Genomic DNA, 12,880 nt, shown 5'->3' on the forward strand with positions numbered 1-12,880 from the left:
CATGTATGTACAGGAGGCATAACTATACCATAAACCCTTCTCAGAACAGGGAAGGCCTTAACCAAATAGCAGGGTTATTCGGTGGGTGAATCTGTAGGACATACAGTAATACGCCATTCCAGCATATTTAACACGCTGTCTGGCACCTGTCATACAGGGAGATTTCTGGTTCAGTATTGGCAGGGATGAATATTATGTTCAACTACTTTTTTTTTTTGTTTGTTTTTTTATCTACTAGAATGAAGTAGTAGTTAAAATCTCTGGGTACATTTCCAGGAGCTCACTCTTTTTTTCAGAAGCATGAGTCCTAAGCAATGTTTGTGCCTAATAATAAAATCTCAAGCCAGTCAACATTTTTTTTTTCATTCTTACTTTTATGTTTCTAAGGTTGTTTATTGGTGATGCCACTGGTATTTGTCTACATTAGGATGGCACAAGTTGATTCAGAGTCAGTATGTAACACTGCACGGAAATGAAATATGGGCTTTTTAAAGGAACCCCAGAAGTTTAGATATCTAGGATGAGATTTTCAAAAAGCTCCTGACATGTCATGAAAGCATCCAAAAAGGTGTCAAAAGCATTTTCTGTCAATTTGGTAGGACTCGAGTTGGTTTATTTGGAACCTTGTATTTAAATTAAATGCCTACAAGTACTTCTGAAAATCCCACTCAGGCTATAAGGCTGAAAAATGCTGCTCGAGCAATCAAGTCATGCTCCTCTTGACCATTAGTGTCTGTGCTGCCCACTCACGTGACTGTCTGTACTGATATTACCCTCCTTCTATGTCTGTGTTCCTGATTACTTTGGGTGTCCGGAGCTGTTCCCCAAGTGCCTTCCTTAAACTTTTCCTTCATTAGCTTCAATCCATTACTCGCCATTCTAACTCCTCCTGAGACTGAATAATCCCTTTCTCTCGTTTTGTTGCCTTGAAATTATTTATAGCCTGTGATCACGTCTCCCTGGGTTTACTCTTGTCTAGACCAAATATATTTAGCTCTTTTACTGTCACTCTGTGTGCCTTACTGCGTCGTTTGTTATCAAGCCTTGTTTTCTTGAGGTTTTCAGTACGTTTCCTTCAGCTGAGAAAAATAGTACTAAATATACTGGTCACACCAAAAGTATGTTAAATGACGTTATTAGTTCCACAGGTTTACATGCTATTTTATGTACATACTACTGGTAATAATACTTCCCTAAGCTAATCTACCTTTTTTTGGGGCAGAGAGCTGAATTAATTCAGTGCAAACTACTGTAAAGGCCAGCTCCAGCAGTCACTTCTCACATCATAACAACTGTGAGATTTCCAGTGCAGCAGATCTGAATCTTTTTCTGAGGCAATTTCCTTCTGTCCAAAAATACGATTTTATTGAACTTGAAGCTTTGCAACACTATGTGACAATTTAAACAATTTAATGCTTTTTTAAGTTTGTTAGTGAAGGCTGAGCAATATTTTCTGCTCAGTAAGGTATGTGCTTTATTTCCTACGAGGTGCAGAAAGAATAAAGTTCTATATTCAAGCGTAATCTTTGCCACATTTCTTTTTTTAAACAATCCTGTTTCATAGGAAATTTTGCAATTCTTTCTTTATACTTTTTCTTTGGAAGAAAAGACTGTATTTGAATGGCAGATCCTTTTGCAGAAGGAGACTAGCTAGTTCAGTTTTTAATTTAAGGCCCACCTCCACCAAATAACTCATTATGACTCATTCTAACTCATGATCTACTGGGTTTTTCTGTTCGTATACTGACGTACCAGTAAGAACAATTAATCCATACTGTATGCCTCTATCGCAATCAGACTGATAGTACTAATTCCTTCCACCTCTAACTGTACATGGTCAGTTTGAAATGAGACCGTCTGTCTTAGAAATAAGCTAAAATTTGGTAATATGCTTATGTGGACATTAACATTGAAACAGAGCTTGTTTGCGAGGGATCCAGGGGACAAAAGAAGTGAAAGAAGCTTTTAGTGAATGACGACACAGTCCTTTAACGTGATGCACATGATTTATGGAAACAGATATCCAAAGACTTACTCTGTAGTCACTGGATGTCACATAAAATATGGGGAGAAAGGCCAGCCAAATGATGCACGTTGTGTACATTGTGAAACCGATAAACTTGGCTTCGTTGAAGTTCTCTGGACATTTCCTTGTTTTGAAGGCATATACAGTGCATAAGACTACGAGGATTACATCATATGTTAAGGAGATTAACATACTGGAATCTTTGACATTGCATTTCAATATGACAGTCTCTCTCTTCTCTGGAAGAGTGTACCGCCTGGTGCCAGGGGCTTCCAAGATAAGCCACACGGACACCACCACAATCTGTACCAAAATGAGACTCAGGCAGATGAAGACCTGAGAGCTGGGGCTGATGAACTTCGGCCTTTGAGCACCGTTCTTTACACCGTCAAATATTCTGGCTATGCAGTTTGTTTTTGTCAGAAGGGCAGAGTAGCAGACAGCGAAGGAACTTCCTAGCCCCAAACGACGCAGGGTGCAGATAGCTGGAGAAGGCTTGGCTATGAAGAAGAAAGTCATGCTGTAAGACAGGAAGACCCCAAAGAGTAATATGTAGCACAGTTCACGGCCAGAGGCTTTGACCAGGGGGGTATTGTTGTGCTTGATGAACACTGCAATGACCATAAAAGTACAAATAAAGCCCAGGCATGCGATGGTAACCGGACCTATTGCCCAAGCATCTTCCCACTTGATGTAGTCTTCTGGTAGGTCGTAACAGCCAGTCAGGTCAGCCGTGGGCCATTTTCCAGGCCCACAGTCCGCACAGGTAAATTCATCAGCCAGGTACTCATAGGTTTCACAGGGAATACAAATCCAACAGCAGACGTCTCCTGGTTGCATATTCTTCATCTCGTTAGGAGCACAGGGGTCACTGCACTGGGAGACAGGGACAGAGCTCCTGGACCAGTGGATAGAGTCTACCTCAAGTGACAAGGTTTCTGCCCAGTGACCAACCTTCACGTAGGAATATCTGCCTCCAGTGTATTGGAAATTGAACACATTGTATCGTCCTATCCCATCTCCATAGGCATCAAATTTGACCATACTGTCGGCGGCATTGGGAGGGTTGAATGGAGCTGTGAAAAAAAGAGAAACAGAGAATGTTATTATCAAAACAGTAGATGACATTTTTCATCATTTTGGCAAGCACAGACACCTGGAAGCTTATAGAAACCTATTCAAGTGTCAACAGGTAAGTTGAGAGGTCTGTATCTGTCTCGGTTTTGAAATGTTTTTGCCTTGTTTGAACTTGGAAGAAGAAAAGAACTCAGATAGTAGAACTCTATTTCACTTTAGAGTATGAGAAATGTTTGTGAATGTGGAAAGTTACATTAGATTAGCAATGTCCTTATTTTTTTTGGCCCAGATACAAACGAATTCTTCAATTATTTTCCCCAGTATGCACAACTGCTGCCTTTCACATTTTCTCTTGAAAGAAAGAGGTCTGCTTCTAACTGAGACTCAGCACTATTTGGTGAAATTTGGTTGTCATGATATAAGGAAATTTAAATGATCAGATCAATAAACATCAGTTTTGAGTCCAAGAATCTGGAACCTAGTTGAATAGAGGATTTGGGGCCTACAGGAGAGCTGGGGAAGGACTTTTTACTAGGCCATGTAGTGACAGGATGAGGGGAAATGGCTTTAAACTGGAAAAGGGCAGGTTCAGATTGAACATTAGGAAGAAGTTTTTCACTTTGAGGGTGGTAAGGCACTGGCACAGGTTGCCCAGAGAGGTTGTTGAGGCCCCATCCCTGGAGGCGTTCAAGGCCAGGCTGGACGTGGCCTTGGGCAACGTGGTCTAGTGGGAGATGTCCCTGCCTATGTCAGGTGGGTTGGAACTCGATGATCTTCAAGGTCCTTTCCAACCTAAACCATTCTATGATTCTATGATTCTGTGATTCATTTTGAGGATGATGGAGAAGTAGCTATGAAATCCTCAACAATTTCTTAATACGTCTTTTTCACTTTTCCTTGTGTTGAAGGAAATTTTGAATCCCATCTATTCTGCTTCAATTTTACCCGTTTCTGATATTTCTTGTCTGATCTGAGGTTCCCAGCATGTGCTGCTTTGGTCCTATATCTTGTTTGGGGAATAGATGAAAAAAACACAAACTGAATCTGTGACCTTTTGTGAAATCAATTTTGTAACACCTCCAACTGGTAAGCTCTTGAGAGATTTTGTTTTTTCCTCCAGCTGAGGTTCATGCAGGGAAGGAAGAAATATTAAAAATGTAGAAGGAAATTGCATTTACCATGTGATTTATTGGTCGTTTGCTGGAGCATCAAAGGTGAACAGCTTTATAGGCAGGAAACAAAAGGGTGTTTTTTTTGCCATTGATGAGAAATAAAGGTGATTTCTTTCCCCAGTGTCTTTGGTTACAGAAGTGGTTCTACTGTCATTGCTGGAATAAATCTTTTTCCCTGCATCTGTGCCCATACTGTGCTTGAGCATGAGCAATATCATATAAGGATGTAATATCTTCCTCTGTTTCAGCCTCTAGATACTTTGGATTTCTTGCAGTAGATTTATTTAGCTTCTATAAAGCACTGAGGCCAAATTCTTTCACCATTATTCCTACAGAGCGTTACCTTATTTTGCAGTACTCCCACTGAGGTCAGTAAAAAGGACAGTGTTTTTTTGGCACAGATGCCCTGATTGGAGGGTTGATGCATAACCTGCACCACCTCAGGCACTGGAATTGGAGGGCATTTCTTTCCCAACTTTTTTCTTATCTTAGGGGAGGGTCGAAAGATAATTTATGTCCAGCTATAGTCTCGTCTGGGTTTGAGCCAAGACTGCCTGTTCTTATCCCTGCCCTCTCCTGTGCTTTACCACCTCACCTACGTCAATTGTTGGACAGCCTGGGTTTGAAGGATTACAGACTAGGTCTGGGTAACCCAGGAATGCGTAAGAGGATTATTTTCTTTTTCTTCACTGTTGGCATCTAGTTGTACCGCTGTCTAGCCTGACAGGACCGCTGAGTGAGCAAAAATTAAGGGCAGCATAATACTCCCTCAAATGGACAGTCCTCCTGGAAATAACATGCTTTAGATTAAACAGGTAGCTAAATTCAAAATATAGGTCAACAAGAAGACTATTAAGCAGCTTCCCTTCTCTGCCTCCTCCTCCTCACGCACAGGCATGCAAGCTCTCTCATCCAGAAGCAGCATTAAAATGAAATCATAATGCAGCACTTAACAGCTCTTCAACAATGTGTTGTCATTGCCGGTGTCTTATTTCATTATTCATAACACCTATACAGATTGTAGAAGCTGTTAACACAGCAGCCCATTTTTAAGAGCCAATTTATTCCCTTCAGAGTGATACAGGCCAGCTCCTGAGGTGGGATGAGAGCCTGTGACTTCTACTGGCACCAGTGAAGCTGCAGGTAAGCAAGACAAACTGCAAACTGGTTGCACGGCTTATCATCTGTCAAGCGCATAACTTCACGTGCACGGGTACCCCGGTGCAAGTTACATGAGGGTCAGAAATATCAGCACTCTTCAGGAAAGAGTCCCCCCCGTGTAACATCTTTAACAACTTAGTTCTGATGGAATATTTATCACTTAAATAGTGCAAAGTATTTGCCTTGGACTTCGAAGGTAGGTCCAGAAGGCAAAGCAGGTAATCTCATGTACGGTTTAGCTTGAAGCTCAAGTGTATGTTGCCTTCCATGGGCTGTTCCCACACTACAAATACGAAGAAAAGTTTTTTGTAGGATGGCATGTTTTAAATCAATCACATCTTGTAGCTTGAAACATTCATTTTTAGTGGCTACTGATAGAGGAACATAAATCAAGCTCCTTCAGATGAATAGGGTGAAGTCATTTAACCAAACAATGATGTATTAAATTATAGTATGGTGAGCCAAAGCCTACAAATGAGCCCACTGGGTGGCAGCAATTAATATATTCACTGGTTACATAGAAAATCATGAAGGCATTTTAACCAATATTTATCAACATATTCTAAATCCCGTAGAACCACTTCCAAAATGTCATGTTTTCTGAAAATATGATCTAATAAAAATCATAAAAATAAGATGCTTCTAGGCAAGAAAGTAGTATCATAAGAAAGTAGGATTTTATTTTCTAGAATAAAAAGAATAATTTTTGCATATTGGTAGATGATTTTCCCAGAGATGATGTCAGGCCATGTCATAAGTTACTTTGAGAATATTTTGTAGTTGAATTTCAGTTTTGAGAGTAAACCTACAATTTTTATAACAGGTATTTCTGGCAGGTCTTTTTCAGAGTTGTAGTTAGTCTGTTTTGGATCCATCTCTTGGGAGACGAGAGACAAGACTCTGGGTCTTACCATGCTGTTAGCTAAGAGGCTATTTGAATCACAATACAAACTGTCTCCTTTGAGCAGTCTCTTTGAATCTTCTCCTCCCTTTGCAAGAAGCTGGTGAGGGGTCTGGATCATGAGTCTTATGAGGAGTGGCTGAGGGAACTGGGGTTGTTTAGCCTGGAGAAAAGGAGGATGAAGGGAGACCTTATCGCTCCCTACAACCACCTGAAAAGAGGGCATAGTAGGTGGGGGTGAGTCTCTTCTCCCAAGTAACAAGTGATAGGACAAGAGGAAATGTCCTCAAGTTGCACCAGGGAAGATTTAGACTGGGTATTAGGAAACATTTCTTCACCAAAAGGGCTGTCAAGCATTGGAACAGGCTGCCCAGGGAAGTGGTGCAGTCAGCAAGCCTGGAGATATTTAAAAGAGGTGTAGATGTGGGGTTGAGTGGGCTGAGGGACATGGTTTAGGGGTGGACTTGGCAGTGCCAGGTTAATGGTTAGACTTGATGTTCTTAAATGTCTTTTCCAACCTAAACGATTCTATGATTCATGAAGTAAATTATCCTTATGCAAAGCTGTTATCCAAAAGAAATTCTATAAAAGAAGTTATCAAGGAAAAGAAAGGATAATTAACAGTGACTTAAAGATAAACCAGCGGTGCTTTGTCTTGCAGCAGTTCAGCAATGAAGATGCAACAGCAGTGACATTTATGAGAAGAGGAGAAACACTCAGGTAAACAGAGTGCAGAAGACAGAAACCTCTGGAGCCACGGTGCCGGCAGCTCGCTTCTGTCAGCTCACTGAAGAAATCCTATTAGAGGAGAGGATGCCATTGTGTAAGTGGAGGACAAACTCCTTTAGCTTCAGATAAGAGAGGAAAGACTGTGTAGTTTTACTACTGGTTTAGTAGCAGATATGGATAAAAACAAAACATACCTTCATAGCTTTTATATAGTGAATTATGTCATTTTGTTTCCATCTTCCTATGGTGGGATCATCTGTTCCAACCATCACATAACTTACTAATATGTGCTTATGTCCTCTTAGAAGCAGATGAGTTGCTTTCATTTCGAAATCTTTAGTATTTTTGGTGTCAGTGATGTACAGCTCTTGGTGACATGGAAGAATTCAGAAAAAAGTTCTGCAGGGGGGATTTATTTTCTTATTAGTCAAAAATATTTTTTTAAGAGGTTGTATGGGAAATCTTTTTTGAAACGCCTCTGATTCTGCACATTGGCTCAGTTGGGTGAAAGTGCTGCAGGATCTTTGAACCAAGGATGAGTAGACGAAGAAAACAAAGCAGTTTTAATCCTAATTAGGCACAGGGAAACTTTTAAGAGACGGGGCAGCCTAGGGAAAGATGAGCGTCATCTTAACTGGCTTGGAAACAGGCTGAGTTTTGTTTGCCAGCAACATCTTTGGGCCAGGAAGGATATTTTGCATACAGAGTCTTGCATGTGTCTGGCACAGAGCTGAGTGTGTAGATGTTGTCTTATAGAAAATACCATCAGTAACGCTTCCTGGTAGGAATGATGACAGGTATGCCTACATCTGAGAACATCCTTCATATCCAATAAAACACGCATCTGTTCTCTGCTCGCAGAGTGTATTCTTTCAAAACAAGGTACAGATCAGAGGCACAGCTCACTAGCTAGGAGGCAATTCATTAATAACAAAGCTTGATGAAAGCTCTGCAGTTTTTCAGCTCGGCAGTTTGCAAAGCTGTGGGATTTCATGCTGTTCAGAAAGGAATGTAAAAAGGACTATTGTGTGTACCAAAGGCACCTTCTTCAACAGCTTGTTGGTCCCAAAGACTTTCAGCCAATGGACTATAAGGAGATCATGATTAAAAAGAAATGCAAGTATAAAGAGGGAATAGGCTGGAATTTCTGAACAGTTGAGTAAAACCTCTTTAGTCTCACTAGATGGTGCTGCAAAAACTCTCAACTTCTGATTTAAGACTGAGAAACAAGACATTTGTTTATGTAATGGGAAAAATATAGTTTTTTTTAATGCCCCCTACTCCTTCCTGTTACGTATCCTGGGCAGTGCCTTATTAAAGCACTGTAAGGAAAAGCCTTGATAATAATACAACAACAGGATATGGCGTGTTTGTCCAACGGGCTCATCTGCGTGTGTGATGCCTTATCTTAAAAAGTATCACAGAGGGCCCTGAGAACGCATATATCTGTTCGTTTTCTTTTATTTTTAGCTAGATACGGTTTGTTGAGGTCAAAGTGACTTATTTCTGCTTGGCTGAACATTCAGACTGAGTAACGGAGACCTGATGCACCCACTCTTCTTTCTATCTCGGCATAACGCAGCTGGTTTCACACCTGATTGGCTTAAGGGACACTGAAATTTGTCAATTTAAAAGTTAGTATAAAGAATGCTCAGATTGAAGTGTCACTAGATTGTACCTCTCCACAATTAATAAATAAGGAATGGGCTTAAAATATCAGTTTTCACAGAGACAAGTAGTCGCTTTTAACCTCTGCATGACCATTTCTGGGTATGTTTGGGCTGTGTACGGTATTGTTTCTTCTCATTCAAGAAACATGAACAAACCTGTGAATGCCTTATCCCTAGGCTTGTCTTCAAAACAGCTTAGACAGGATATGATGGGGAGGTCCGGTACATGCCAAAGTGTAGAATCTTGAATGGTGTACGGCCATTTTGTGGGAGAGGCACAGGATCACACCTGATTACGACCACCCCTGATTAGTCTTCTTCACCTGTAATTTTCCTATCTGTGTGTACAGATTTACCATTCAGCTTTGTGGCTCCTCTCTCAGCTTAGGAACTCACTTGCTGTAGGGAATTTTAACACTCGTTGCAGACCCCCACAGGGTTTGCAGTAGTCAGAGACAGCAAGGTTTCCCCATACCCAGTTGCACAGTTCTATCACACGGGTATCTGCACATGGCTTAGTTATCTCGAGCTCCTGTCCTACGAAAGAGAATGCATGTTTCTAGGGTTCACCTTACGGTAGGTATCTGGGTAGCTCAGTTGAACTGTATCTGTTTGTTTTTTTTCTGCTGACCACAATGACAACGACAAGCGAAGATGCGTCTACAACAGAGGTGTCTGAAGCGAGGTGAGCCGAATATCACCCAGGTGGCTGGAACAGAAAGGCTGGCAGCTGGAGCGCCAAGTGACAGCAACTTGTACAAGCTCTCCGCAATGCATGTGCGAAGAAGGGGTGTCTCTTGCAAGCTGTCTGCACAGGCTGCTGCGGCTGCTGCGGAGGCTGTCGGAGAGAACAGTCCAGGAGAAGACTCGTGTGGACACTGGCAAAATAAGCTAAGAAGGATCCAAAAGATTAGAAGAATTCATGCACCTTCTCATTCTCCTCAGCCTGGCTGAATGCAGAACTCCCTAGCTACCTTTCCTGTGAAATGTTTGCCTCGAGCATAATGTTTTACATTTTGAGATGTGTGTTGTCCCTTTGCTTGTGTGGCCCTTGGGCATATGTGTGGTCTGTAGGACTCGGGGAGAATGAACTAAATGCTAAGGTACATTAAGGAAATATGAAAGGAAATATTTCCTTTCCCTGCATCAAGGAAATAATGAAATCACTTTTAATTTTTTAAGGAAATTTGAGGAACTAAAAAGGGAATTTCTGATTTCTTAAAGGTTTTAGATTTTGATACATGGAGGGCAGAAAGCATGTAAATGTTCTGTATTCATTATATTTCTCCTTAAAAATACAAAAGATATCCCCTGAAATTAAGAGAATTTATTGGACTTTTTTGGTTAAGGTTGCATCAGTCAAACTTTAAAATAATCAAACATTCATGTAAAAGCATGCAAGGTGTTTTTCTTTTTTTCATATATCTGCTAGGTTGATAACTGATATGAATGCTTTGTGAGATTCCAATATAGCGTTGCCTTTTGATTGATACCATTCTTTTAATTTAAGATTATCCACTTTAGGAAATGGCTGGCACAAGAGGCAAAATGCATCACGGTAATATATGCCAGCAATCAACTTGCAATTACAAAGGAAATTAAACCATGACTTTAAACTGCCTTACTCCTCCCTCAGGCCAACTCTTTATTTTGTAAACAGAAGCAAGGGGGACCCAATCCCATTATAAAGAATTATGGCCACTGTTAGGGTGACAACACAAAAGCCTGGGAGCTGGAGCTATAAGTTCTGCACTGGCCTTTGGTATCTCTTGGAGTGTTCTGGTCTGAGAAAAAAAAAAAAAAAGAGTTTGCTAGTGGGCTATCTGCCAGTTGCTGATCATTCAATTAGCTTTCAGAGCCTGAGGTTTTGGCTGGGGCTTTCTGCCAGTCCTGGGGTTATGAGTTCCCTCTGTCCGATTTGGACATCTGGGTGAGAGACGTTCTCATTTAACCTCAGCGTTGGGAACTGATGCTGGGCCTTACCCCTCTCTTCTCAATGTATCTGGGGTGCAGCTGAAGGAGGTTGAAGCTGTGTTTTAATTTTGCTAAAATTAACTTTTGGACTAAATTAGGGACTTGGTTATTTCACAAAGGTGTGAACTTTTCTCTGTTTGGAGGCTTCATTCCATGATGTGCTAATTCCACCCCCAGACTGCCTCTAGTAGCTGACGGCTAAGGAAGTGTTGAATACCTAATAATATTTTTTGTCCTTCTTTGTCAGCCTGAAGGAAATATGAATAGATTCAGTTATTAAGATATTAAAGGAAGTTGGTTAAAACATTCTCTCCTCTGTAGGGACTTGAGGATTAGAGAGGTGTTTCCAGACAGTGCTCTGAATAATTTAGTTAGATAGTTTGCCCTTAGAGATCAGAACCAAATGAACCTTGAAATAGACCCTCTGGCTGTTATTTCCTAATTGACCTGATACGAAGACACTCCCAAATCAGGTGGGCTGACATAGATTTAATTATTTATAATGCAATGCTACTAATAGTAATACTGTAGCTGTGATGGTCTAAGATTCAAGAAACCTCAAGCTCGTAAGAAAGGCAGTATTTTTTATTAGACTAGTCTATGGAAGGAAGAAGTTCTCGGGCTTTCAGGAACAAGGTCACTTCATTAGGTCATCAGAAAAATTGCTCAATAAATTTGACCTTCAATTATTTTGAAGGAAAAGCTCTGCTTCGACTTCAGTATATCAGTTTTTTTTATTTCCTGCTGGAAACACAATTTAACTTTGCAAACAGCCTCATTACTATCCATTTGCAGAGTGATTTCTGAGAGCTTTTTGTTCATTTCTTTAAAAGTATATAGTTTAGAAACACAAGATCTGATCAAGATGCAAGACAAAATAAGGCAAAGAGATGTTATGCCAAAAGCTTCTCTGTTTTTTCCAGATATGTGGGCAGTTTAATAAAGGTATTACCTCTTCCTACAAATCTTATGACTCTATGCTATTATTTTTGTTATGAAGCTACTGAAAATGCTCAGCAATCACCCTACAAATTGCTAATAATGAGGCAATTTGCAAAATGAAATTCTATTTCCAGTATGAAAATAAAACCATAAGTAGTGAATTCTAAGGAGAGCATCTTTTTGAATTAAATGAAGCACTACTTGAACCTTTTGTGGAAAAAAAAGGAGTTGTAGGATGCTTCAGAGCTGGAATAAAGAAATGCTATAGTGAAACACACACAGGAACTTTTATGCTCACACATATGCAGTTCAGTTACAGTATTTGGCTCATCTGACATAATGTTGGTGGAAGACAAAGAAGAATTGGAGTTCAGCTGGAAATGTAAATATTTCAGACATCTTATGGTGTGGGATTCAGTTTTCCATATGAATGTAGTATGTGCATGAAAAAAGTGGCTTATATTTCTTTAACTTAATTAGGGTGCCTACATTGGGAGTGTAGTTTTTTTAAAGAGCTCCTATAGTCAGAGCCACTCCTCAAAGGTGGGCTCTGGCTAAACTGAGTTGCCGTCAGGAAGGTGGGTATCTTTCTCCATCGATAGTTGTCCAGTTATGAGACTACGAAGTGAGTTGTGTCAAAGAAGATATGAAATCTGGCTGGGTTAAATTTTGGCTGCTGATGGAGAAACCATCAAACTAATGTTTTCTGTAAGGCCCACCACATGCATTAAATGCGATTCACCTCCCTTTGTAGAGGTTCGAGTGTGGATTTTCTTTTTACTTATTTCCGTATAATAATGTGATGGCTAGAAATGCACCTCTACTAAAACGACAGGTTAAGTCAGTATTCAATAGAGTATATCTCATGAATGACCAAATGCTGAGTCAGCCAATTTAGAGGGGAAAGTGGGCTACCTGAAACAACGAATTTCAGTAAAAGGATAGTGAGATAAAGGACAAGAACTTCTGGCTTTTCAGTTTATTCATGTGTATCACACACCAGCTACAAAGGTAGCACGTCACCTCTCGCAACATCATCAATGTTCACTGGTGTGCATTACCCTACAACATGCAAGCTGCGTGTCCTATTAATACTTGCAAATTCTTCTGCTCTCAGGAAGAAAAGATAAAGCTGAGAGCACAGAATCATTTTTGCTAATGTTTTGCTCCACTGAACCGGTTCAGCAACAGCAACAGCAATCACTGGACCTCAGGGGAAAATATAAAA

General features: G+C 40.4%; 1 protein-coding gene across 2 annotated transcripts in view; it reads right to left on the bottom strand.

The window, feature by feature from the left end:
• GRM3 (glutamate metabotropic receptor 3) overlaps positions 1-12,880 on the bottom strand; it is a gene marked incomplete at both ends in the record, with an annotated part of 49,769 nt that overhangs the window by 11,442 nt on the left and 25,447 nt on the right. For both annotated transcript variants that reach the window (XM_082492397.1, XM_082492398.1), the window contains one exon: positions 2,036-3,102. In XM_082492397.1, coding sequence (XP_082348523.1) covers positions 2,036-3,102 — 1,067 coding nt within the window. The remainder of the gene's footprint in view (positions 1-2,035; positions 3,103-12,880) is intronic.

The sequence above is a fragment of the Vanellus vanellus genome, assembly GCF_965231255.1.
Source record: "Vanellus vanellus genome assembly, chromosome: 1".
Classification (NCBI taxonomy): domain Eukaryota; kingdom Metazoa; phylum Chordata; class Aves; order Charadriiformes; family Charadriidae; genus Vanellus; species Vanellus vanellus.